The sequence below is a fragment of the Spinacia oleracea genome, chromosome 3, assembly GCF_020520425.1.
Source record: "Spinacia oleracea cultivar Varoflay chromosome 3, BTI_SOV_V1, whole genome shotgun sequence".
NCBI lineage: Eukaryota > Viridiplantae > Streptophyta > Magnoliopsida > Caryophyllales > Amaranthaceae > Spinacia > Spinacia oleracea.
In genome coordinates, this window is record NC_079489.1 from 1,157,345 (window position 1) to 1,184,980 (window position 27,636).

At 35.0% G+C, this 27,636-nt stretch overlaps 4 protein-coding genes across 4 annotated transcripts; all 4 read left to right on the forward strand.

Annotated features, from left to right (window-relative positions):
• Positions 1 to 844: 844 nt before the first annotated feature.
• On the forward strand, positions 845 to 6,105 carry LOC110782405 (peptidyl-prolyl cis-trans isomerase FKBP53). Its single transcript, XM_021986557.2, has 10 exons — positions 845 to 995; positions 1,103 to 1,176; positions 2,021 to 2,253; positions 2,395 to 2,531; positions 3,291 to 3,627; positions 3,794 to 4,058; positions 5,119 to 5,203; positions 5,323 to 5,364; positions 5,472 to 5,520; positions 5,832 to 6,105. Exons 1-10 carry the CDS (start codon positions 983 to 985, stop codon positions 5,911 to 5,913), a joined length of 1,317 nt encoding a protein of 438 aa, XP_021842249.2. The 5' UTR covers positions 845 to 982; the 3' UTR covers positions 5,914 to 6,105.
• A 1,435-nt stretch (positions 6,106 to 7,540) lies between these two features.
• Positions 7,541 to 11,640, forward strand: LOC110782406 (hypersensitive-induced response protein 4). Its single transcript, XM_021986558.2, has 5 exons — positions 7,541 to 7,923; positions 9,333 to 9,453; positions 9,556 to 9,647; positions 10,542 to 10,638; positions 11,046 to 11,640. The coding sequence occupies exons 1-5, from the start codon at positions 7,729 to 7,731 to the stop codon at positions 11,414 to 11,416; spliced, it is 876 nt and encodes a 291-aa protein (XP_021842250.1). The 5' UTR covers positions 7,541 to 7,728; the 3' UTR covers positions 11,417 to 11,640.
• A 5,162-nt stretch (positions 11,641 to 16,802) lies between these two features.
• LOC110782277 (uncharacterized) lies at positions 16,803 to 17,871 on the forward strand. Its single transcript, XM_021986395.2, has 2 exons — positions 16,803 to 16,972; positions 17,091 to 17,871. Exons 1-2 carry the CDS (start codon positions 16,913 to 16,915, stop codon positions 17,709 to 17,711), a joined length of 681 nt encoding a protein of 226 aa, XP_021842087.2. The 5' UTR covers positions 16,803 to 16,912; the 3' UTR covers positions 17,712 to 17,871.
• A 7,916-nt stretch (positions 17,872 to 25,787) lies between these two features.
• On the forward strand, positions 25,788 to 26,997 carry LOC110782236 (uncharacterized). The gene is made up of 2 exons (XM_021986355.2): positions 25,788 to 25,856; positions 26,326 to 26,997. The coding sequence occupies exons 1-2, from the start codon at positions 25,788 to 25,790 to the stop codon at positions 26,995 to 26,997; spliced, it is 741 nt and encodes a 246-aa protein (XP_021842047.2).
• Positions 26,998 to 27,636: the final 639 nt, after the last annotated feature.

Genomic DNA, 27,636 nt, shown 5'->3' on the forward strand with positions numbered 1-27,636 from the left:
ATATTGGACCGGAAACTAGATAATTTGAATATAACACGGAATTAAAACGGAGTTGAACTCTTGAACTCACCTAGAACAAAAATGAATGTTATTTTTCTCATAATAAATAAGTATACCATTTAAAAATATAATTGCACTATAAAGTATTAAGAAGTGCGCATGATCAACATATTACAAGGTAACGTGTTTCTCCAATGCCGTGGATATGTTATGTGTATGATTCAAATCACTACGTTCCTATATATTACGTATTTTGTTTAGTCCATTAATGCACCTGATACACAAAGCTCTCACTTAAGGTGTATGCATCAACGGTATCGAGTATTGGATTATGGTTAGGCAGTTTATCCATCCAGATCCAACTCGAGATCAAGCCACTTCCGATTTTTTTTATCAGGTTGGTCTAGATCGATCGGATCATTTTTTGACAATTCTATGATATACTTCTGCATAAAGATGACACTGAGCCGGGCCGTAGCTAGGCCGGGTTGAGGAACGCTACGAAAAAGCATGACCCAACACAAGCTGAAGTCGTGGGTCTGGACTCGAGCCGTATTTTAGGGAAAAAACACGACAAGACACAGTACGATACGACCCAACCTTACACGACAAAGCACATTAGACAGGGTGAAATAAAGCTTAAGCACGAACACTTTACCCTCCCTAAGGACACATGGGCTTGATACGAAACACGACCCAACCTAGCACACGACCCAACCCAACCTAGCACACGACCCAACCCAAAGACACGTGGGCTCTATAACTCTATTCAAACTCCAATGGGCTGATTGGGAAGGCCTCATGGCCCGTATATTTGTGAAAAAGACTAAAATGCCCTGATTATTCTAGAATATTAACATCACCAAACATTACAATTGTGAAATGTTAAGCAAGAGGTTCAACTAGGGTTTTAGCATTGCGCTTCCAAACAGTGCCTCTCTTCTTCCCTCTTCTTCGTCTTCCTCAGTGAATTTCACAGAAAATGACTTTCTGGGGTTTGTAATTCTCAACCTTCCTTCCGCTTCGTAATGGGAAATTTTCATAAGTCTTGTTTTGGTCTGTGTTTAGTTTCTTACATTTTTCTGAGTTCTTTGAATTTCAGGGGTTGAAGTGAAACCAGGAAAACCCTATACCCTTTTTGCCGAGGAATTGAATGGAACTTTGTGTTTAACTCAGGTAGTTTCCTCAATTTCATGCTCCATGTATCTATTGATTTTGTCATTTGGGTATGTTATTTTTCAAATTGTATGCGATAATTTTAATTGGTTGGTTATGAAACTTTTGTATGATTTTGATTTTCTCTCTGGGTTATAGTAATTGAGGCTAGAATAAGGAAATGGAGAAAATAATGAGAGATGAAGGTTATTTAATAAAAAATTTGTGGTTTCCTAAAATTTGTTAAGTGGGTGTGAATGTGTGATCACACTAAGTTGAGCTTCTTTATCGATTTGGTGCTATGTTGGACCTGTTGGTAGCATATACACACGTTTTAGAAGGATTTAGAAGCTGGTATTACAGTAACAACTGTAGTTATGGTGGCAGAGTTATGGAAACTACATTAGTTCAGTGTTAAGCTGCCTCTCGCGGCATCCATACCACAAATTGACAAATGAGAAAAATTGTGCTTCATCATCGTTGTTACGTTAGGGATTTTATCAGCTTATGTATGCATGCCTGCTAGATTATACTTCAAAATGTCTGCGTAGATAAGCTGTTCTAACCATCTATAGTGAGTTAGTAACTAAGTTATGACTCTAAAGTTGTATAGTTTCTAAATTTCAACAGTTTGGAACTTGTAACAGCTCGAAAAACCAATTATAATGATGTAGCAACCTTTATGTAGTTTAATGGCTGGCATAGTGTCGTTTCAAGGCATTAGAAACTACGTTGATTGTTATGTTAGATCTTTCATGGATGATATACACTTAGTGGCATCGGAATGGACACAAGTTGCTTGAACTTTTTGTGTATGTTATGCAATTGTTACGTATGACTTATAAGTGCTATAAATGTCAATCAGGCCACTTTGGGAACTGGTTCAGCAGTGAAGAAGAGCACCCTTCAGGTCAATGTAGGAGAGAACGATCCAGTTTTTCTCTGCACTTTGTTGCCTGACAAGACAGAATCTTGCTCGTTGAATCTTGAATTCGATGATGATGATGATGTGAAATTCTCTGTTGTTGGCCCCACTAGTATCCACCTGGCTGGCTATATTGCGACTTATCAAGAAGAACATGGAGATGATTGTGATTCGTATCCTTCAACTATTTCTAGATAATGTTATTTTGTACTTAATGTTATTGGATATATTAGAACAGAATTGTTTGACATCCTGCATATATTTTCTTTCTCCAAATGATAAGTTTAGTGCTTCCTTGATCAAGGACCCTTTAGTGATTGTGATTCAGATGGGGAAGATATTGCCGAGGGAGAGAGCAGTGACTATGAATCTGAAGATTACGAGGATGAGTTTATTGATGATGATGGAGATAATACCATGTTACCACCTTCACCTGTCCGAAACAGTGGAGGTATAAATTTGATTCTGAGATCTGTTTGTTTATCAAATGATGCGCACACATTTCCGTGCTTCAATCCCCCCCCCCCTCCCTCCTTTAATCTCCCATTTCTGTCTTATGTATTCTGAGGAGTTCGGTGCTTTCTTTACTTTTATCAGCCGGTTGTTTTAGACAAGCTAGTATATAAGGCATTATCTATTATTACTTCACAGTTTTATTAGGAGTTGTAGGTTTTGCTAGGATACTTGAAAATTAGGAGTAGCTGTTTGTTTGAAAAAAATCATCCTTGGCTTGCTTTGAGGTGCTAGCCTTGGTCAGTCGCAAATGAACAGTGAATAGATATTTGAAATTAGGCTTTGGACACCAAAAATATATTTGTATGATTTGCATGTAATTAGTTAAATCATGAAAAATGTCATCGTCTAACATTTGGTTTAGATCTATGGGTGTGAATTTGATTCAGGATTGCGCTGAATTTTGTGCTACATCACAAATGTGTCATGGAGCTAACACAGGAAATAGGTTTTTTCAATGAAATTTCTGTCGGGATGGAGTTTGTTCGTCTTCACTTGCTGAAATGTTGTGATTTTTTTGTTTGTTTTGACGCATCTTTTTTTTTTAATTGCTAAATTTAGTTGTTGAATCATTTGCCAATTTCCCAGAAGCATACCTCATTCTGCATTAGTAGTCCTTCTCCCCTCTATTTGTGGCGGTGGTGAGGAGTGGATAGACATTGTTCTGATCATTTGATATGCCCTTTGGTAATTGTAGTTGTTATTGAGGAGCTAGAGGATGATGAAAAGGCTGCAAGTGAAAATGGTGTATCAAAAAAATCAAAGAAGAAAAAACAGTTGGCTAACAATGACAAAAAAGCTGAAAAACAAATTGTCAAGGGAGATACTGGTGCCCCAGTATTGGAGAGTGAAGATGAAGATGGCTTTCCAGTTTCTTCATCACGTAAAAGCGAAAATCCTGAAGCAAACACATCAGGAATAGCTGTGGAAGGGAAGAACAAGAAAAGGAAGAAGGGTGAAGGAAAAGATGATGTTGAATCTGCAAAAAGTTTAAAAGAGGAAGTTGACGCTATTACTGGTGATGAACAGAAAAGGTACACCTGTGTAGTATTATTGTTTGTAGTGTTATATTCAATGTTTGATCTCTTGTAGTTAATGTTTAAACTGGGTAAGCTGCTTGTACATGCAATCTCCATTTGCTATTCTTTGTTAATTATCAAAATTTATTTTGATCTAAATGTGATTTGTTGAACCTTCCAGTGATGCTAATGAAGCTACTAATGGAGATTCCTCTGAGAACAAGAAAAAGAAGCAGAAGAAGAAGAACAAGAAAGCCAAGATAGAGAAGGCTGAAGAGGTTTCAAATATAACGCCAAATGCAAACACAGAAGATAAGCAGATTAGCAAAACTGATAAAGTAGCCAAGCAATCTAAATCAAGAGTTAAGACCTTTCCTAATGGTTTGGTCATAGAAGATGTAGCTATGGGAAAACCTGATGGTAAAAGAGCTTCTCGTGGAACTAAGGTAAGTGGTGTATTTCCAGCTTACTGTTTTCTGCTTTGCCCAAAGGCAAAAAAGTTGTTTTTATTTGTTTCTTTCGATTTGTTGCTTTCCTATAAAATGGTTTGATTATTGTTAGTGGATTCATTTGTTGGTATTCACGGTTGTAGTGACTCTGTACATTTATGCATTTGAAGAATGAAAAAGTAGAAACAATGACAAAGCAGCATGATTGACAACTTGGTTTAACTTTTGCTGCTAGATCTCTTTTTTCTTTCTTGTATCCTCTTTTAACTTCCATCCAAAAAGAATTTTGTGGTTTAGGAGTTGTAGTGGTGGGGTTCAGAGTGAGGGTATGAAGAGGAAACCATATTATTGAATTGACATAGAAAGTTGATTCTGTACTTGTCAAGTTGCTTTCTACTCTAGCGAGTATGTATAGAACTGGTGTTTAATATACCAGAAAGAGCCCGAGCACACGCTGTGTATGTGCGTGCATCTTGGGACTCTCTACTAAAAAGTAGAGTATTTTCATTCTGGCCAAATCAAATGACATTAAGAAACAGTATTTTGATATTGTGAGTGATATTGACTCGGCATTAATAGTGACTACAATCTATATTTGTTACTTATTTTATTTTCTGTATTAAGTATTAGCTGATTGACACTAAGGTTGTTCATATGTTCTCATAATCCCATCCCCATTCTCATCATCTCACTGCTCATCGGTCGGACCACCCTTGAGCAAAAAAACATGGTTAGTGGGTTACTCTTTGATCGGTGTTGTTAGTTGCGCATCTGGGTGACTATTTCACCAAAACTTTTCCCAGTTCATCTTGTTTGTCCTGCGGGTCGGGGGGTTAGGTAATATGTTTGACTTTGAAGTGAATTAGAACAAATGAGTTGATCATAAAAGAACCCACCATCTGAGATAAATGATTCAAAGTTTAAACTTCAAAGCTGTAATGATGAAAACTTTGTCGATTTGATTGTTATAATCTATTTTTCTTGTACTTTTTGGTTGATAAAGAAATGTAAACAACATCCTCTATCCAGAAGTTTCTCAGTTGTCTTAAAATTGCAGGTTAGTGTTCGCTATGTTGGGAAGTTGCAGAAGAATGGCAAACAATTTGACGCTACAGGCAGTAAACCCTTCAAGTTCCGTCTAGGTAACTACCAACATTCTGTATTAATGAAGTTTTATTTTTTATTTTTGAGTAAGTATCAATGGTTATTTGTGTTGTGGCCTTGTGTGATTGTAAACTTACTCAATTTCTTCATGCAACAGGTATTGGATCAGTCATCAAGGGGTGGGATGTTGGTGTTGAAGGTACAAATAAAGTTCAAGCACATAATAATCTTTTTGCTTTTTTACCTTGTGCTTGTTTAGAGTCTAAATTAGTACTAATAATGATGGTGTGATATTTTGATGATTAGGCATGCGTATTGGAGACAAGAGAAAGCTTACAATTCCACCTTCAATGGGGTAAGGATCTTATCCATAAGGCTTGCATGTAAATCGAACTGACGATAAATACAAAAACATGAAATTTAAAAAGTGGTAAATATGAAAAAACCCTATAAATTTCATCTCCAAAATTTCTGAAAGCAGTGCGGATCTTTTTCATTTTACCTCAAATAGCCCTTAATTCGACCATAACCCTATCTTCATGTCTTTTGTACAGAAAAAATGTTGACAGTAAATTTTTCTTTGTACAGAATAAATGTTGACAGTAAAGTAGTGCTGCACTGGTGTTTTAGAATCTGTTGACAGTAAATTTTTATTTGATTGTGCAGTTATGGTTCTTCTGGCGCTCCGCCTCAGATTCCACCCAATGCATGGCTAGTCTTCGACGTTGAATTGGTCGATGTCGCTTGATAGAGCTCACTTTCATCGGAAGTTACTTTTCTGGTAGAAGTTTTGAGGCAGTGTTAATTTCAGTATGCATGGAAAAGCAAATTTTGTTTCTTGTACCTAAAGAATGATGTGTTTTGTGAGAGAAATTTAAAGCTCTGAGAAATTTTGATTGACATTATTTGAGGCTTAATGATATCGATTTATATTGCACAAGTTTGACTCATCTTTTCTACATTTTTTTTAATTCAACATGCTTAATTATCTTCTATTTATTGGTTTATATCGTCTGGACTTATCTTCGACTTTTATCATTTAGTTATGACTCGATTTCAGCTCGGGAATGAGAATGAATTTAAGTGTAACTTGGTAAGGAAAGTAACATCATGATGTCTAGCAACAATAAGCATTGATAATTATTTGATACATGACTTTTCTCATAAAATTACTACATAAATTATGCTCATCGATTATTATTTGATACATGACTTTTGTCATAAATTATGCTCATCATCACTATTTATTTAGGTCGAGTATTGAAATCGACTTCTTGTTTGTAAAGGCTAGTAGTAGATCATGGCAAAATTAGCGGATAGTTGTTAAAATAACGGCTAGGGGTGAATAGCGGGTGGTGTTTAATTGTTAAAGTAGCGAGGTAACTGGATTGAATGCTCGATAAAAGGAGCGAGGTAACTAGAATGAGTGTTCGATAAAAAGTAGCGGTCAAGAATGGTTAAAGTTTACACTTTGTACGTAGTATAAATTTATCATTTATCAAACGCTATCCTACGTTGTTTAGTAAAGAATTATTTCAACATTTGAGTAATCCAATCCAACCGCTACTGAGTAGTATTTTGAATTGGTCAAGACGTTACCACCAGGGGCGGTGCTAGTAAGGGTTCAGTGGGTTCAACTGAACCCTTACTAGCTACGGAGTAAACAAAAGTCTAGCATGTTTACAAAACAAAATAAGGTCAAGTATTAGTAATCGCAATATATTACATAAACAATTGAGTCGATGCAGTGGTATTTGCTCTACTCACCAAACTAAAGGTTAGAAGATCGAATCTCTTTCCGCTCTTTTTTCGGCTTTTCCTGCTTTCTTTTATTTGGTTTTCTAAAACAGTGAATAATTTTTATACTAATTTCTCCTTTTTTCGGCTTTTTCTGCTCTTTTTTGTTTGGTTCTCTAAAACAGTATATATTTTTTATACTAATTCCTATATAAAGTTACTTTTAAAATATGAAAATTTGCTAAATGCAACCATAGCATATTTTGTTCCCATTTATTTGCGTTCTAAATGGAGTTTTGACTATAAATCGTGTTGCTAAAATTTCAATGTATCTTATATACGGTATCAAAAGTATTGTTCAATATTTTGTATAAAAAGATGACTTGAGTTTAAATTTCGAACCCGTAGTACGATTTTTCTGGCACCGCCACTGGTTACCACTTATCTAAACGCTGGAGCCATACACGCATATTCGTTTCTTACAAACATTTATATAACAAAAGACCTTTTTGATGTAAATTAGTTAAACAATAAACCAATTAAATAATCAAAACGATTTCTTCGATGAGGGGTCTTACATAAAAGTTGTCGTTCATTTCTTCGCCCCATAAACAAAGGAGTGGATTGAGTTTAAGTTACGTGATCATATTGTTAGCTTAACGGCTTACCCGCGTTCTTCCAAATCCCACGTCGACGCCCATTCCAAAGGACTTGTTATTTGTTACTCTCTGGGACTATTTTTTTCATAAAAATCTTCTGATCACAATTCACAAAACATCAATTTCTAAATCTGATAAATCAAAATCAAAAATCTGAATCTGAAAAAATGGGGAATACATATTGTATACTTGGTGGGTGTATTGATCAAGCAAGTGTTGGAGTAATTGAGAAATGGGGTCGATTCGAGAAACTTGCAGAACCTGGGCTTCATTGCTTCAACCCCTTAGCTGGTCAATTTCTTGCTGGGATTCTTTCTACTCGTATCAATTCCCTTGACGTCAAAATCGAGACCAAAACTAAGGTGAATTTGATTCATTCTTGTGATTCCGAATGTTTTCTTTGTGGGTATTTGATTTTAGTTGATTTTAAGTTCATTTCCATGTTTTGTCTTTGATTTTAGTTGTTAATTTTAAGTAATTCTCTAAACTCGGGTCAGTTTGATTAATTTCTTTATGATTCTGAATGTTTTCTTTTTGGGTATTTTAATTAAGTTGATTTTGAGTGGTTTCTCATGTCCTGTCTTCGATTTTGGTTGTTAATTTTGAGTAATTCTTAAAATTCTTGGTGATTTGTTTTGTGGGTTGTTGTTTTTTTTGCTGAATTCTCGAGTAAAAGTACTATTAGGGTTTAGGAGGGTTTTATTTTTCGTATTTGATCATTGGGATTGTGCGTTTGTGCTTGTGATGAGATGATATGACTCTATTGTTAAACAATTTTGATTTTGGGTTAGGTTTCTGTTGAATTGAAGGTGGTGATGTTTTTAGTTTGAGCTGGTAAGCTTGATGGATGATGTTGTGATGATCCAAATTTGGAGAAAATAACTTTGAATTTCTTTTGTTGAGTATTTGCTGCAATGAAGTCTCAGTGATTCTAGGAGCAGAGGACCTACTTGCCCTTATGTAGATAGTTTTAGGCTTTTAGCCATGGGTGGCACATAATTTAGCTATAACTAACGATCGTTCCTCGGCGATGGTCAATCGAGTGAGGAACTTTGATGGTGGTTGTCCAAATGACTATGATTTTTTACTAGTTGTGGTTTTGTTCATAGGAATTTGGCTAGTTGCATTTTTCAAGGGTGGTATGATAGAAGGTTTTGTGTTGAGGTGGGGGTGTTATTGCTTATAACAAGACCTGATTTGTGGTTTTGTGTGGCTCTTTTATCTTGTGATTATGATTTTAGAAAGAAAAAATGCATGCGAGGAAGGTAGACAGCAAGCACGGCAGTTCATCAGATATACTCCCTTAAAAGAGCTTAACAATTATGGAAAATCCATTGACTACAAAAGAAAATACCCAGCCTTGTTAGGCTTACATTTCAAGGGGATTCTTCATGAGTAGAGGAGTACCTAATGTAGTCTTATAGCGTTGATCAGGAAGGATTAACGGTCCTGTAACCTTGAGGCGATGTAAGCAAGACTTTATAATGGCTTCATTATTTTGTACTAATTGATACGTTGGTGAAGTGTTGTGCCAAAAACTTCCAATAGATGCATCAACTAGTACCTTTATCATGGTTCATTGGCTCTTTTTTGTAGCGTGTTTTTGTTTCAGTTGCTTATAACTGTTATAAGATCACAAGAGCTAACTAGTGCAACGAACTTTATGGTGTCAAGTTGTCAACGTATGGATGATACCTTCTTACAAAAGCTTCATTATTTAGTACTGCATCCTTAATTCCTTATCATGCATCTAAACGATGCTATTTTACAGGATAATGTCTTTGTGCAAATGTTATGCTCAATTCAATACCGTGTGGTCAAACAAAATGCTGATGATGCATTTTATGAACTAGAAAATCCTAGAGAGCAGATTCAGTCTTACGTTTTCGATGGTAATGTTCCCACTAATTCAATTGCTTCTGCTTCCATTATGTACAAACCTATTAATGGTCATTTTCCCCCTCTTCCCTTTACTAATACTTGTGATATTGTAGTTGTTCGTGCTGTTGTCCCAAAGATGAACTTAGATGAGCTGTTTGAACAAAAAGGCGAGGTTGCTAAACATGTACTGGAGGAACTTGCAAAGGTAATTATTTATAATGAAGTATATTTCTCTGTCGGAGTTTCTTCAATTTAGATCTTTTTCTTCCAAATATAAGCAACAATTACTTGATGACGTAAGTTCAGCCGGTGCTTACATCGTTTCGCTATCACCCTCGAAATATGTTCACTAACTTATTTCTATAACTTGTATCTTAATGTTGCTAGACAAAGAATGAAGGGGGAGGTCCCATTAAATCCTTAATTCAATTATTCAAACAGAAACATATTTATGGATATAATGAAAAAAGACTCCCATTCAATGTTTTTGGAGAAGTCATTTGGTCATTCATTCCTTGATAATGTTTATAGGTTTCTTCATAAATTGTTAGCCCACCAATCCTCATTTACCAACCTCTCATTGTCTACACAAAACTGACAAATTCAATTCTCTTTGGATCATGTTTCAAAAATTCTGATTCACTGCATGCACATGGTTTATTCTCTGATAATGAAGAGATTTCGGTGGAATCGTGACATGAGCTGAATTTATTTTATTTTTCCCTGACAGCAACCAAACTCGACTTTTTTGGCAAACTCAAACTCGACTTTGGTGTATTTTATTCTTTAAACTTGTAGCTTTCTGCTATGCATACCAAACTTAGGGCCTTCATCATAGACGTCCTCTTTCAATTGCTCCTTGGACATTAGCCCCTTAACGTTAAAAGATCTCATAGTTGTAGACATTAGACGTTCTTAGAAATAATGTACTTAGTTTATTGTTAACTAATAATATTGATCACTGAGGATGGAACGTTCATTGTGACAGTAAACAAAATTTACTGAACGGACTTGGTTCTTACTTCTTGGTATATTGCTCAGTTTATCTGTGTTTCCTGTTTGAACTTTTAGAATGATGATGAACTGAAACCTTGAACAGGTAATGGGAGAATATGGATACAGCATCGAACACATTCTGATGGTTGATATCATACCCGATCCAGCAGTTCGCAAGGCAATGAATGAGATCAATGCAGGTATATATCTCATCCCATTTGATTTTACAGAAAATGTAGATTTTTTTGTTGTTTTTCCTTTAGGCTCGATTTGGTAGGGTGTAAAACGTTTTCATGGAAAACGATTACGTTGTTTGGTTTGGCAAGGGATGAAAAACAATTTTCCACAACTATTTCAAAAGTAGAAAAACCTTTTTCATTTGAAAGGGAGGGAAACCACTTTCCCCCTTAACGTCCCTCTTCCTCATCTTCTCCCATTTTCTTTTAAGGAACGAAACAACAGAAAACTACTTTGGAATTATATTTTCCCTTGGAAAATGTTTTCCATGGAAATCATTTTGCACTGAAATCGTTTTACACTAAACCAAACAAAGCCTTAATGTTTAATTTTTACCGCCTCAATTGTATTTATCTACCTCGTTGTACAGCACAAAGGCTTCAGCTAGCTAGCGTCTACAAAGGAGAAGCGGAAAAAATTCTACTAGTGAAAAGGGCCGAGGCCGAAGCAGAATCCAAGTATCTAGGTGGTGTTGGTGTAGCAAGACAAAGGCAGGCAATCACAGACGGGTTAAGAGAGAATATACTCAACTTCTCAAGCAAAGTAGAAGGAACATCTTCAAAAGAAATCATGGATCTTATTATGGTCACTCAATATTTTGACACGATTAGGGATCTCGGTAACTCATCGAAGAACACCACTGTGTTCATACCTCATGGACCTGGTCATGTCAAAGACATCAGTAATCAGTTACGCGATGGACTCATGCACGCGAAAAGTGCAAATTTAGACGGTAATTAACTAATTACTAATTAGCGTCTTCGTTATCAGATACAGAGTACAATGCTGCTGTTAATACTAATCCTTTTTTCGTGTTTTGTTATGAGTTTATGACTTTTGTTTTACACTGTTATTTTTTAGATATGGTAAAGAAATGACAATGTGTGGGGAAAAAGGATGATGTGCAGTCTGTATATGAGTTTTAACTTTGAATGAATGAATTATATTGGCCTTGTTTGAATTCATCAATTGGTATATTTCTCTTAGAACTGATCAAAAGGCGGCCCGGGTTCGGGTTGATCGGGTCGGGCCTCGGTAAAAAATCAGCCCATCCCTTTGGGCTGTGCCAAACTCTGGGCAGCTTTTTTGTGTCTAAAACCTGCTATGTTAGGCCAAAAATATTCACTTTGAATGAATTATATTGGCCTTATTTGAATTCATCACTTGGTATGTTTCTCTTATACCTGATCAAAAGGTGTGTCGGGTTCGGTTTGGGCCTTGGCCAAAAAATTCAGCCCTGCATGTTGGGCTGATATGGGCCAAATTTTGGGCGGATTCATTTTATCCAAAGCCCTCTATTATGGGCCCAAAACACCGGGCTTTTGGTCGGGCTGTTGTATAATTAAAATTTCAATTTCGAGTTGTCTAAAATCCGTCCAAAATATTTTTAAAATCACTGGGTTGGCCGGCCCAAAACGGGACTAAAAATGGTTAGTTGTGTGGGCAATCTAGCCATGAAATATTGAAATGTACTTCAGTTGGAAACTAGTGATCGCGAATTTTTAACTATTGAGGGAGCATATTACAAATCCGAATTCATCTAAAGTGCAGTAATATGACTCAAACTGTTGCGATTATTTAGAAACAGATGAAGTAATGATCATGTCTCAAAGTTAATGATTATTTAGAAACACATTAATTATCGATAAAACATATTGCAAATCCCTACACGACCCCTCCGGGAATAGTTACATGTTGCAAATTGTTAACTTATGTGGAACAGAATTTTCAAGCCCTATAGAAATAGAATTTTTAAGGTGTCTAATTATTTTCCTATTGTACGGATGAGGCATAACCTCAGAACATGATTGGGACAATAACAAAATTAAGACCTTGTTTATGTTTTTTACAACATTGATGAGAAATTCAATCAACTCAATGTAGCCTTTGTTTCCTAATTGTCTAGGAATCAATTAAATAATTTACAACTAATCCTTAAAAAATTTTGATCTTCATTTCATTTTATTCCCTAGACTAGAAGTTTCTTACTAAGTTTTAATTTCATTGATTCATTGGGCCAACACGCGGGTTGTTTTGGGTAGAGTCGCGGTTGTAAAAGGAGGATGGTCAAGGCACGACCCACTTGGGGAGGGTTTAAGAGGGTGGTCGAGGCACGACCTACTCGAGGGTCCAAGAGGTGAAGAGGGTGGTCAAGGCATACCCTACTGGGGGGGGGGGGGCGAGGGTGATCAAGGCACGGCCTACTCTAGGGTATGGTTGAGGCATGGCCAACTCGGGGGTCCACGAGGTGGTCTAGGGACTAGGGACTAGGGTGATCGAGGCATGGCCTACTCGGGGGTCCAAGAGGATGGTTGAGGCTTGGGCCTACTCGAGGGTCCAAGAGGGTGATTGAGGCCCTGGCCTACTCGAGGGTCCAAGAGGGTGATTGAGGCATGGCCTACTCATGGGTCCAAGAGGTGGTCTAGGGTTTAAGAGGGTGATCGAGCCATGGCCTACTCGGTGGTCCAATAGGTGGTCTAGGGTCCAAGAGGGTGGTCGAGGGACGGCCTACTCGGGGGTCCTTGTGGCGGGCCGGGTATGGTGTGGGCTAAAATGCCACGTGACCCATGCTAATATGTTTCCTTTGTATTGAAGGCCAACTTATTGCGAAGGTCCCTTAGATTAGACCCACAACTTCTGTCTTTGGTTTTGTTGGCCCTAACCTTAAATTTCTGTTTCAATTGGGATAATAATAACTGAAAAGATTAAGATTTTGTGGACATTTCATGATTGGACAATAATCAAGTTTGTAGTTAATCATTAGTTTTATTTTATTTTTATTTTGGTATAGAGAGTGTTTCAAAGAGTTGATGATGTAAATATGATCTAATCTTACCTTAGGGTTGAACACCCCTAATGACAAAAATAACATAAATAAGTTTCAGTTCAGTTAAGTTTTAGATAATTTAAGATAAGATAAATTCATAAAAAATAAGTGAAATTGGGTGAATAAAACGGATAATGATTTCATAACCCTTAGGATTGAACACCATAACGACAAAATAGAGAGAAATGACATAAACACGGTAGATTGTAAGATATTTTCACTCTGTAAATTACAACATAATTAGTCTTGTAAGACTCAGTTACTTTTAACAAAATCGGTAAAATATTAATTACTCTGGCGTATATGTGGGACAGAGGGGGTACAACCTAATAATTAATCTAGTGACCAAATTGTACTTGTTTGCTTCAATCGATTAAAAGGATAGATTAAAATCAATAATACATGCTAAGATTCCTTCCTTTGATTTCCAAACAGCTGGTACTATTATAGTACCTTGTATTCATATTTTTAATTTCATTTTCGAGTCAATAATCCCTTGTACAATTGTACTACATACTAAGGAATTGAAAATTTGGTGTGCACGAAAAATATCTATACTATCTTTTTTTAAATTTAAATCGTAAAAGAATATTAATGTGCTAGAAATATAGCTTTTTATTTTTGGATAATTTGAATTTTCTCGGAACCTATATAGTTGATTAGAGGTCCAAATGCTTCTCATGTATTTCATATATCATATATGAGTCGCAGACTCGCAGGGAGACATGTTGGGTATTTAAAAGTTAAAACCATCTATTTTAAATGACATTTTAGCCGAATTTCTTGCAAAATGCTTATGAATCAAGGTTTGCCTTTTAAGTGAACAACCAGTGGATTTTTATACAAAAACTTCCTTATATGACCAATAGAATCAATTCCCCAAAATATTAGGATAACTTGTGTTGACAATTGGACTTTAAGAAAATATACTGTATAAAAAAATTATAATGCACATGAATGTATTGTCCTTTTGCTTGGTCTTCTACTCTTCTACTAGTGAATTAAATGATTTGTCTTTTAATCAATATTTAAATTAAATAAATAAATAATTGTCTTGCAAACTATATTTAAATAAATAAAATAAATGATTTGTCGATCCATTTGGCATTTGAATCTTATGAATGCTCCCCAATAAAAAGACATTACAACTCATTATTTGTTTTTTATTTTGTAAGATTATTTTGATATTAATAGAAGGATCCAGGAAGCTAATCTTTAGAAGAATTATTAATGACAAGATTATGTTTTAAAATTTTCGATAGTTTTGTTTAATTGCACTCGTTATTGACAAATAAATAAAGTGTTCATATTTGCTTAATTATTATTGTACACGTCCCCAAAGTTTCGATATATGCATCAGTATGCATACATCTTTCTCGTATAAGCGCATCACGTGCAATAGGTTATGGACCACGACCCATCAACAAATGTGGTGCATTGCACTTGCAATCTTGCAAAGTGCACATGCTCAACGTCCCAAAACTATGTATAGTCACTTTGATTATGAATAGTCACTTCGATCCATAATACAAATGCATATATATAGTTTAGGTACAATTCATCTAGCTTAGCGTAAAAGACAAAAAAAGAAAATTGAAGGTTTGTGCCAAATGCCTTAATTATAACTTATCCAGATCCACGGACTTTACACTTCTTTAAAGAATATCGCAAATTTTTAAGTAGGGATTGTTCACTAAACTTTGACACTTATGTCTTAAATATTATGCATCTTTTTGTTTAATTTTTACATATAGTCATTAATTAATGAAGTTAATTTATTAAGGTTTTGTTCTTATCACATGATAAATGACGCGATTTCTGTCACATTGCAACTATTTTTACTTGACGAATTAATTTTTTACTGATTCCAAATTCTTTTGTCTAAGGAAGCGAGAATTAAATTGATTATACAACTAGGTACATTAGTTTGCAAAAAAATAATAAACCAAATCTAAACATTTGATTAAAATTAGGGATTATTAATTTTAATTAGTAGAAAATCCATGAAGCTTAAGGTGTTAATTGGCCCTAGCATATCTAGAACTATGTCCATACGGACCACACCTATTATTAGACTTAACTATAAAGTTCGTGGTTACATTATTTTGTAATAAGTAACATTAATTGTTTTTGGTACATAAAGTTCGTAGTACTAAATCCACATGCAATGGGTCCTATGGACCCATTATAAAGAGTTATGCACTCCATTATTAGCAAATCCACAAGATCAACGTCCAAAAAAACATAGCATAGCCTATTTCTTTTGTCAATTTTATGAAAAATGTTACATTCCTTAACACATGCTTATGTTAATTAGGTACAGATTTTTTTAATAAATTGAATTAGGTGCGGCGTTTTATAGCTAATTTAAACTTATCTAAACTTGTAAGTTGTATTTGGATAAACCTTATGAACTCTTATCTGAACTTATCAACGTTTTTCTGAACTTATTTCTAATTAAATAAAGTGAAATGTACGGGGTCAGTCTAAATGTATTAAAAAAAACCCTTATTTAGTAAAGAACATATATAATTCAAGGTATATGATCGAGTTACTTTTATGGTTTAGAATTAAATTCATCTTTTACATAGTATAATTCTTCCCAAATTGAGTAGATTTACCAAATTGTATGAACTTTTAAAATTTAATTCAGTCATACAATTAATCACACAACACTTACAATTTTGATTAAAAATGATCGATAAATTGTATGGCACATTCAGAATTTGATCGCATCATACAATCATACAACACTTAAAATTCAGATTAAAAGTGATAGTTGCTTTATCAAATTATATGAACATACCTATGTCAAAAAAAAAAAAAAAAACAAATTATATGAACATTCAAAATTTGAACACGTCATACACACCACTTATTATAATTCAGATTAAAAATGATCAAGTAACTTTATCAGATTGTATGAACTAACTATCGATGAATAATGTACTTTTATAAAAGAAAAAATAATAATAGTATAACACATGACATAATTTCGTGGTACAAATGATCACTCAAGTCCCAAATTTTAATTGTTTGGTAGGATCTGCTCAAAAGTACAAGAGATTTTATAAATCTTAGTTAGGCTAAAAAATCTACACTTTCCCATTTTAAAACCAATTTTTTTCTCTTTAAAAAATCAGCAATTTTAGGGTTATTTTATAAAAAAAATAAAAAATTATTAAAAATAAAAAAACCAAAAAAAACAGACAAGCCAGCTGTAATGACTAAAGTTTGTCCCACAAACAATTCTTTAAGTCCTCTATATGGACTATATATATAAATAGTTGCAATAAGACCATACCATCAACAAACTCAAAACTCATCAAATCAAATTCAAACCAATTTCTCTCTTTATTTTTCAACAACCAAAAAAAACTCAAGAAAAAAAGAAAAAAGAAAAAATCAAAATGGCTTGTAATTGGTCACCTGAAAATGCTACCAAGGCATACATTAGAACTCTTAAAATGGTAAGCATTTTTACTAGTCTTTCACGTCATTTTTTTAAAAAAACTTTTTTCGTGAAATATAAGCTCGAATTAAAATTTTCGATCAGTATCTAATATATTTAATTTTTTTTGCTAACAGGAAACAAAAGAAACCGAACCGAACGCGGCCGAGTTCATTTCCGCTCTAGCGGCCGGTAACAACGCACAAGTGATGGTCGCGGCGTGTGCCCAAAAAATGGTAACACCAAATTTATTAGCCCTAGTGTCCGCGGCCCACCAAACCGGAGGTCACGTGACATGCATTGTCCCGGGACGTGAAGAGTTACAGTCCTCGAAACGTGCACTTAAGTCTGATTCAAAATACGTCAACTTTGTAATTGGTGACGCGGGTCAATTGTTACTTAATGAGTACAAAGACGCGGACTTTTTCCTAGTGGATTGTAACCTTAAGAACTACGAGGGTATTATGAGAGGGATGCACGCGATGAGGAGAGAGAAAAACGGTGTTATATTAGGGTGTAACGCGTTTTGTAAGGGATCTACGTGGCAATGGAGCGGTCTAAGGACACATTTGTTACCTATTGGTGATGGTTTATTGGTGACCCGATTTGGTGGTGAAAATGGTAGGGATGTTCGGGCCGGGTCAAAAGGCGTGATTAAGAAGAGTAATTGGATTGTTAAGGTTGATAAATGTACTGGTGAAGAACATGTTTTTAGAGTTAGATCACCAAGGAAATTAGAGATTGCTGCTGGATTATAGTCTTGTTTTAATTAATATTATTAATTAGGATGAAAGTTTTGATCAATTTTTAAAGTGGTTGATGAATTCCACTTCAAATATTCTATAGTGTAAATATATGTAATGTAAGTAATCTTTTCAATCCAAGATCTAAAACAATTGGAGTACTCAATTTTGTTCATTTGATCGATTTAATTCAAGTCATATTCAAGTGATGAGCCATCCGAATGATTCAGTTTCAAGTCCGTGTTTGGGTCATATTCAAATCTATAACACAGAGTACTTTTTTGTGAATCAATCATATTAATTAATTTTTTGGGCCGGTCGATCTGACAAGTTTGAGATGTATAAGTTTTTCTAGGGATCAATTTCGTATCAAATGAGCGGTTTAATTTCAAGTCGTGTAATCAAATAAAAGTCTGATTTTGTCAAATCTATCAAAATCATAAACAAATATCAAGAGATGATGAACATATAACAAGTTGTTAATGTATGAAGTCCGTGTATGGGTCATATTCAAATCTATACTGCATAGTACCTTTTTCGTGAATTAATCCTATTAAATTTTTGGAACGGATAAGTTTGGGTGTATCAGTTTCACTAGGGATCAATATCGAGTCAGATAATTTCATGTACGATTTAATTAAATTCCAGTCGTATAATCAGATACAAGTCAATTTTGTGGAATCTATCAAGATCATAAACAAATATCAAGAGGGAAAAACAGGTGGTGTTGATGAAAATATCACAAGTTGTTCATATGATTATATGAATGATTGAACATGGTAGCTAAGACATGTTACTTTCCTGATTTGAGCATCATTCGTTGTACTTTCCTAAGCCTAATTAATTAACCTTCGAATGTATTTCTTAATTAATTAATTAGCTTAATTGTACTTTGTTCATTCTAAAAGGAAGTAAAGTCTAAAGTTTAAAATGTCTTTTGGCTTTTTGTTCCAATGTACAGCTAACTTACCTTTTCACTTTAAGTCCTTTTAAATGGTGTTTAAGATCTAGCAAAGGTTAAGATCTTAACTAAAAAGAGTAATTAATTAATACAATAATACTCCTTTTGATCTATGTAAGATCGAGTTTCATTTTGACTTGACACGTGAATTGACTGAATTCTAATACAATAAAAGACTTGATTTGTTTTGCAAATTCTATGTTTATTTCAGGTGCGGATGAGAATTACAAAAAGGGAAAGGGAATTCGAACCTGCGACGACCAGGCTAAGACAACAGTCTCAACCACTAGGCCAAGACCTTATTTTAATCGCAAATTCTATGTAACAATGTGATTATAAGTTGTGCTTGGTGATTAGAAGAAGATGAAACTAGATTTACCATTTTTATAAGTTTAGATGTTAAGAGTTAATTTCTTCATTTCTTTCCTATAATTTCCTAGTAAATGGTTAAACTTAGGAAAATGAAGTTTAAAAGTTAGTAAGTGTTGGAAAAAAAAACTTTTATACAAGTATATAGTAAAAAAGAATATTTTAGTTCAAAAAATACTTAGTTGCTTTGTTTGTTTGTTTGGTTCGTAGCTTTCTAGTTTCTTTTCTGTTATTTTTGTTTCTAGCTTTAGCTTTTATTTCTTTATAATCGTGGAGTTAGGCTCCCTCTTTTGCACCAAAAAAAAAATATAGTAAAAAAGAAGATTTTAGTTCAAAATGTTATCCTCCAAACCAAACCAAACCAAACCAAACACGTAGCATATATAAACTTTGTCATCCAATTAACATCTGTATGTGCGTTAAACTGTCTAGCCTATTATCCTCGTTAACAAATGTACTACGGAGTATAACAACAAGTACATGCACGTCGCATAAACTTTCGCATCCAACATCTCTAGGTGCGTACAGTTTCCCGCCTATATATTATCAGCTACATAATGTAGCATAACAAGTACATGCATGCACGACGCATAAACTTTGGCATCTAACATCTCTTTGTGTGTACACTATCTAACCTATTATCCCCTACAGAATGTAGCATAACAACAAGTACATGCATGCACGACACAAACTTTGGCATCCAACATTTCTACGTGCGTATATACACTGTTCGACCCGTTATCCGGATGTAGTATAACAACAAGTACATGCACGACGCATAAACTTTGGCATCCAACATTTGTATATGCGTACACTGTCCGACCCACTATCCGTTACATAACGTAGTATAACATCAAGTACATGCACGACGCTTAAACTTTGGCATCCAAGATCTTTATGTGCGTACAGTACACTATCCGACCTATTATCCGTTACATAATGTAGTAAAACAATCACTCAACAAGTACATGCACGGCGCATAAACTTTGGCATATTACATCTGTATATGTACTTGTACACTGTCCATCCTATTATCGTTACAAAATGTAGTATAACAACAACTCAACAAGTACATGCACACACGGCGCATAAACTTTGGCATATTACATCTGTATATGTACATACACTGTCCATCCTATTATCCGTTACAGAATGTAGCATAACAACACATACATGCACACACGCACACACGCACGCTCATTAAACACACTATCATAGACAGTACATATGACAGTACCATAACAGAACACCAAACATGTAAAGAAAGCAACATGTAAATGGTGTCCATACTCTCTATCTCTAGATAGATCAATTGCCAACTTGTAATAGACAATCTACATGTTGTTGCATACTTACATACTGATGGATGCTCTGACATACTTCAGAGTTTCGAGATCTGACAACTGACTTCAATTTTCTATACTTAAAACTATGTTAATCTCCATTCTAATTGCTCTGTTTTGCTTAATCAAATAACCCAAAAGGCAGAAAATACATTCTGTGTTCATACTTTCATGTGATTACTGACTAATTTACAACAACATTGACAGTATAGAATATAAATGAATATATCCCTCAAACTTTTAATAATTTTTTTGTATATCGAAGTATAGATGATCATGTGCTGGTTGGCTGGCCAACTGCAAGAAATAACACCAAATAATCGTACTGATAAGACAGTGTTAGAATATGTCTTGAATCGGTCAAGCCCCTTATTGCAACTCCCCAACACGGTTATCTGTTTTGGGTCTATTTTCTGGATTTTTCCGCATCTGTCTAGAAAATACTATATAAGCTCTCTAGGTCGTAACCTAGTTGTATTCTGTAATCGGTAGTCTTCAACATCAATAAACTTTTCTCTCATCTGCCTGTAGACGTAGCTAACACATCGTTAGTGAACCATGTTAAATCTTTACGTTATTTACAATATTTCTTGCCTCTGTTAACAAAATGATATAGTCCCTCAAACTGTTAATAATTTGTATAATCGAAGTACAAGAAAGTACACCAAATAATCAAGACATGGTCAACTATAGCTCGACCCGCTGGCCCGACCCAGCACATCCCGAAAAAGTATGGGCCTGGACAACCTCAAATACGCACTTTTAGACCAAAGTCCAAACACGGCCCTAAAAAGCCTGAAAAACGTGTTTCAGTCCAAAATCCCTCACCAAATTTATGGATTTGGACATGAATTTTTGTGTGTAGAACCCGGCCCGAATTTTGATCACCCCTAAAATAATCATAATGATAAGAAAGATTATTAGTTCAGATTTCAGAAGAGAATCTAAAATACAGGAAGATTGCACGAGTGCATACGCGTAGGACCACATAATTTGTTGTTCAAAATGAATAATAGGTTATTAAGTTAAGTTGCTGCAAGAACAAAATGGTCCTTGCAAATCTTATCTGTATAAATAATTAAATTTCATGCACAATTTTATTTTTATTATAGCAAACAGACAATATTAAAATCCTTTGCATCTCATCAAGGAGCACGAATTCACTAAAAAGGGGTGAAGAATCTCAAGAAAATGTAACTGCTAAGAAATCGGTCTATGACATTTTAAGTTATACAATGTTATAACGAACGGAAGCAAGAAATATTAAATAACTTAAATAAAAAACATAAAGACTTAACGTGGTTCACTAACAATATGTTATACATTACTTTCTACACAGATGCGAAAAAACTCAGAAAATAGGTCATAAAACAGATAATCCTAATCCAGAATAACAGATACCCCGTGCTGGAGCGTTACAGTAAGGGGTTTGGCCGATTCAATGCATATTCTAACATGGTCACATAGATTTAATGTGGTTCATTAACAATATGTTATACATTACTTTCTACACAGATGCGAAAAAACTCAGAAAATAGGTCACAAAACAGATAATCCTAATCCAAAATAACAGATACCCCGTGCTGGAATTGACCGATTCACTGCATATTCTAACGTGCAAAAAAAAATGGATCTGTTAAGAGACCACAAGACCAGCAATTAACTAATATGTTAAGGAGATTAGGGAACAGTCCTAGCAAGAAACAGATCTGGTGTGTTCTGTTTGGGAGGCAGTATTCTGATTTCTGAACAAGGGAACCCTTTTTTTTAGGTGTGTAGATAAAAATTAAAAACAGTTGTTGGAAATAAGGAAATTTCCAAAAAAAAAAAAGTTTGATGGATTTTGAGTATTATTTTGACATTATCTGCAGGGTTGCATTTGCAGATAATATTTCTGTCAGAAATCTGGAGTTATTATTAGGGAAGGGGGGGAGGTAACTAGAAGAAGAAGAAGGAGATGCATTGAAAGATAATAAAGGAACAAAAAACACAAAGTATGGGATAATTTTGATAATGTATGGGAGGTAGCAAAATCTATCACAATCTGATAATAAATTACTCATTTTTGCCTTAACATGGAGGGATTGCAGGGGAGTTATATCAGTAAAGATGTCGATGTCGATGTCGATGTTCTGGATGATCGAATGAAATCTATGGGTTGCTCGTGGAGTTGATTATTGGATTGATTGAACAAATACACACAAAAAAGAAGAAGAAAAAAACTTATCTAGAGATTTTAATTTTCTGACATGGTGAATTGAAGGTTCCAAACTTACACAGCAGGCTAAAAGCTGTGTTTTTATCTGATGTACTGATGTAGTTATATCAATCAGAAGGGTTTTACCAGTTTTTTGGAGAATGATTGCAGAAAAGTTTAAAACAACATTATGTTATGTGAAACTAGTAAACTACCTTTGGATATCCTTGTTACATTTCTTTTGCTATAACCCATACTTTTACTATTTCCTCTGTTCATTTTAGTTGACACGTTTTGACTTTTGATATTGTTCACATATTCAGCCAAATGTAATGTATTATGGCCTCCTAGTTGGGATCGGCTAATTTTGTTTATCTTAGCACTACAAGCCACTACAAGCCTCATATTATTACAACTAGTTTTTACCCCGTGCGATGCACGAGTTTCTTAATTTAAAAATTTCGATACATCATTTATGTAATATAAAAAGTAGGATACGCAAATTTTCAAATAATAAAATGTGAAGTATTTGGAGTATAATGAAATTAAATTTAGAATGTGAAATAAATAAAAGTATTTTTAAAATAAAATTAATATCTAATTAATTAAGGAGGAGAATTGAAAAGGAGTAATATAAATGATGATTTAACAAAAAATAAAATAATATAAAAAGAGATGACACTTGGCACCATTTCATACAAACATTGTGTTTTAAAATATTACTCCCTCCGTATTTTTTTAAGAGATACACTTGGTTGGGCACGGGTCTTAAGAAGAATAAAAGAAGTGGGGTTGGGGTAGATATTTTAATAAATAAGTACATTGGGGACCATGTCCTTTTGAACAAGTGGAGGTGGGGGTGGGGTGGGTGTAGTTGTAAAATTATTTATTAATTAGATGGTGGGTCATAAATTGTAGTAGATATATTATTTAATTAGGTGGTGGGGTTGATAAGTTACCAAAAATGGCAAGTGTATCTCTTAAAAAAATACGGCCGGAAAAGGCAAGTGTATCTCTTAAAAAAATACGGAGGGAGTAGAATAGATTTCCTCCGTTCTTCTTTAGTTGACACGTTTTGACTTTTGACACTGTTCACATCTTCAGTCAAATGTAATGTATTGAGCCCTCCTAGTTTGGATCGGCTAATTTTGTTACGTTTATCTTAGGGACTTGGCCACTACAAGCCCCATAATATTACTGCTTTCTCCGTTTTTCTTTAGTTGACAAGTTTTGACTTTTCACAATATTTACATATCATCCAAATGTAATGTATTGAGGCCTCATAGTTGGGAATTTGGGATCGGCTAATTTTGTTTATCTTAGCAACTACAAGCCACTACAAGAGTACAAGCCCCATACTATTACTACTTTCTCTGTTCTTCTTTAATTGACACGTTCTGACTTTTGACATTGTTCACATATTCAGCCAAATGTATTGAGGCCTCCTAGTTGGGATAAGCTAATTTTGGTTATCTTTGCCACTACTAGCCCCCTTAAGAAGCACCGAAAAGTGTAAAGTACCACCACAACCATTCAAGATACAGATACAAGATATGAATATTATGTTATGGTGACACTACCTTTAGATATCCTTGTTACAATCTTCTGCTATGTTCCATACGATTATTACTTCCTCCGTTCATTTTTAATTGACACGTGTTGACTTTTAACACTATTCACCTATTCAACCAACTCTAATGTAATGTATTGAGGCCTCCAAGCTGACATCGGCAAATTTTGTTTATCCTAGCCACCACAAGCCCCTTAAGAAGTACCACCACAAGTCCATAACCATTCAAGGTACTAAATATCAACATTAAGTTATGTGAAACTACAACCTTTGGATATCCTTGTTACAATCTTCTGCTACATCCCATACTATCACTACTACTTACTCGTTCTTTTTCAGTTGACACGTTTTGACTTTTTACACTATTCAACAACTGTAATGTACTGAGATCTCGCCAAACTAATTAGCTTATTAACTATTGAGTACAAATCACACAATGATACCATGTCGAATTCCTTTAACCCAAAACAAACCGTACAAATGAGTACATATACATAGAATTTAGTACACTTTTTCATAACCTAATTAATACTAAACATCCAACATTATTAAGATTTGATAAACAAATTGGCCTAATTGCAACAAGGGTTTTTGAATGATTTAAACTCTGGCCGCACCCTTACAATTGTACGTCTGTCTCCCCCCAAGTCGATCGTACGACCAATAAGAAGCTCGTTCGAGATGATACTATATTCAACTACTAGTATTACTGCTTCTTCTGAGTTCTGATAAGAAATGTTGTTTTATATTTTCAAGATTGTCTAACAATTGAACAACATTACAGCTAATTAATATTGCTTAATTAAACGTTGGAAAATGTTTGGAAAGTCAGAATCAGAAATCATCGTGCATATATATAAGATAGGAATCAAATCCAGTTGTTCATATATTGTTTAAGCTTATATAACATTATAACATAATCCTAATCTTATTATATCTATAATAGTACTTCATTAATTTGTATTGGAGAATGTTAAGCTCGAAGGCAAACAATAATCCTAATCCTAATCCATAGCTAAACCCAGTTTGCCCCCATAATCCTAATTCCTGTTTCAGACAACTTAAACAAGAGCATCTGAGCCCGGCCCGGCCCAAAAATAATGGGTATGGGGTAGAATTTTTGGGCCTGGAGCCCGATTATAAGAAATTTAGGTGGGTTTTAGGCAACTCAAAACTAGAATTTTAGTTATAAAAATCGACAAACCCGAAAGCCTACGGTTTGTTGCTCGAATTAGAGGGTTTTGTGCACAAAAGATCGACCCGAGGTTTGGCCCGGCCTTTGATCATGTCTAAGATAACCTCATAAGTGACTTCAGAAAATAACATCAGTTTAATGAGCTTTTTAGGGCAGTATAAATTACAAACAGGAAGATCACATTCGAACATGTGATCTATTATACACAAGCGAGTTGGTGGTTGTATTGTTAGTTTTTTCTTTTTTTGGTTAAAGTTGTATTGTTTGTTTGGTTACATAAAAACTCAATGAACAAAAAAAGACAGTTGTCATGTCAGTTGTTCTTCTAGCAACAACTAGCCTTAAATTTTTCTTGTTCTGCCTCCTGTATATATATACTTACCAACTTCTGTAGGAAAACTTAGGTTAGGCAATTGCACGTAACAAAGGAAGCAAAACAACAATCTACCTACAAAAATGGATGCAAAATTCACTAACTGGTCAGCCGAAAATGCAACCAACGCATTCCTCGAAACCTTAACCTTGGTAAGTAATTAATAGTACAACTAACATAAACCCTATTGGTAATTACAAGACCAACTTATGTTGGTCGAGTTGATGGTGAAATCACCTCGTGACTTTGAGATCACAGGGTCGAACACATCAGCTGCAACAATGCTCGGAAGTGGCTCAAGCTTGACCTGTGTAGATGGGTTAGCTAGTGGCTCAAGCTTGACCTACATAGTTGGGTTAGCTAGTGGCTCAAGCTTGACCTGCATGATTGGGTTAGCTGGTGGGCCAGTGGCTCAAGCTTAACCAGCGTAGCTGAGTTAGTTAGTGGCTCAAGCTTGACCTACACAGCTGAGTTAGCTAGTAGCTCAAGCTTGACCTGCCTAGCTGAGTTAGCTAGTGGCTCAAGCTTGACCTGCAAGCTTAGTTATATAACGTGTGATAGATGCTGGTTAAGTAGGATCTTTCTTCTTACCTAATCTAATAATTTTTGTACGTAATGCAGGGGATTAAGAGGCCTAATGACGAGCCAGACGTATCAGAGTTCATCTCAGCAATCTCAGCAGGAAACGATGCACAACTCATGGTCGTCACGTGTGGCGAGGACACGAGCCCTACGACACTACTAGCCCTAGTAGCCGCGGCTCACCAAACCGGTGGCCGTGTTGTTTGCATCTTTCGCGACGTTGACGGATTAACATCAACCATGCAAACCCTTTACCAATTCCCAACAACAACAACAACAACAACAACAACAACAACAACAAACCCTATTGAGTTTGTTGTTGGAGATGCAGAGAGGCTAATATTAGAAGATTATAAAGATGCGGACTTTGTGTTAAACGATTGTAAACTTAAAGACCACGAAACAATTCTACGTGCAATGCAACTTAATAGTGGGAGGAATAATAATAATTGTAAAGGTGCTATAGTTTTGGGTTGTAATGCATTTTGTTCAACCTCGTGGGAATGGGCCGGGGTTAGGACCCAATTGTTGCCCATTGGAGACGGGTTATTGGTGACTAGGATCGCGGGTTCTAATGAGAGGAGAGAACGAGGGAGGGACGGGATTTCTCGTCGTGGTAGTTTTGGGAGGAAGAGTAAATGGGTTGTTAAGGTTGATCAACATACAGGAGAAGAGCACGTGTTTAGAGTTACATGCCCTAATGAGAACTAATGGGACGGAGATGGTTGATTAAGTACGCGATTAGGGTTTTTTTAATGGCGTGATAAGAGTAAATGGGTTGTTAAGGTAGATCAACATACAAGAGAAGAGCATGTGTTTAAGGTTACATGCCCTAATATGGTTGATTAAGTACGCAATTAGGGCTTGTTTAATGACGCGATAAGATTAAATGGGTTGTTAAGGTAGATCAACATACAGAAGAGGAGATGTGTTCAGAGTTACATGCCCTAATGGGAAGGATATGGTTGATTAAGTACGTGATTAGGATTTGTTTAATGACGCGATTAAGAACCGAAATGTATTGTTTTAATTGCATTGGTTCATGGTATTATAAGTATAAATCTATGGTATGTAGTTGAATTAGATTCTTTGAATTGTAGATAAATTATGGATAAATTATACGAAGTAGTATGGTGTAAGAGTTAGTAGTATGCAATATTGTAATGTACGGAGTAATATAATGGATGCATGCCTTATTGCACTTTGCAATGTAATATTGTAATACTTCTTTGAGGCTTTCTCTTTCTTTAATTTTAGTATTTTAAAATGCGAGCAACCAGGACAACGCACGGGTTAAACAACTAGTGCAAGTATAAACCTGAAAATATTGGACTCAAAACTGTCTTCTTT

Coding starts and splice junctions, on each gene's coding strand:
- LOC110782405 (XM_021986557.2), top strand. Junction 3,628..3,793: donor ACTGGTGATGAACAGAAAAG/GTACACCTGTGT, acceptor TGAACCTTCCAG/TGATGCTAATGAAGCTACTA. Junction 5,365..5,471: donor GTGGGATGTTGGTGTTGAAG/GTACAAATAAAG, acceptor TTTGATGATTAG/GCATGCGTATTGGAGACAAG.
- LOC110782406 (XM_021986558.2), top strand. CDS start 7,729: ATGGGGAATACATATTGTATACTTGGTGGGTGTATTGATCAAGCAAGT. Junction 9,648..10,541: donor TACTGGAGGAACTTGCAAAG/GTAATTATTTAT, acceptor AACCTTGAACAG/GTAATGGGAGAATATGGATA. Junction 10,639..11,045: donor AATGAATGAGATCAATGCAG/GTATATATCTCA, acceptor CTCGTTGTACAG/CACAAAGGCTTCAGCTAGCT.
- LOC110782277 (XM_021986395.2), top strand. CDS start 16,913: ATGGCTTGTAATTGGTCACCTGAAAATGCTACCAAGGCATACATTAGA. Junction 16,973..17,090: donor ACATTAGAACTCTTAAAATG/GTAAGCATTTTT, acceptor TTTTGCTAACAG/GAAACAAAAGAAACCGAACC.
- LOC110782236 (XM_021986355.2), top strand. CDS start 25,788: ATGGATGCAAAATTCACTAACTGGTCAGCCGAAAATGCAACCAACGCA. Junction 25,857..26,325: donor TCCTCGAAACCTTAACCTTG/GTAAGTAATTAA, acceptor TACGTAATGCAG/GGGATTAAGAGGCCTAATGA.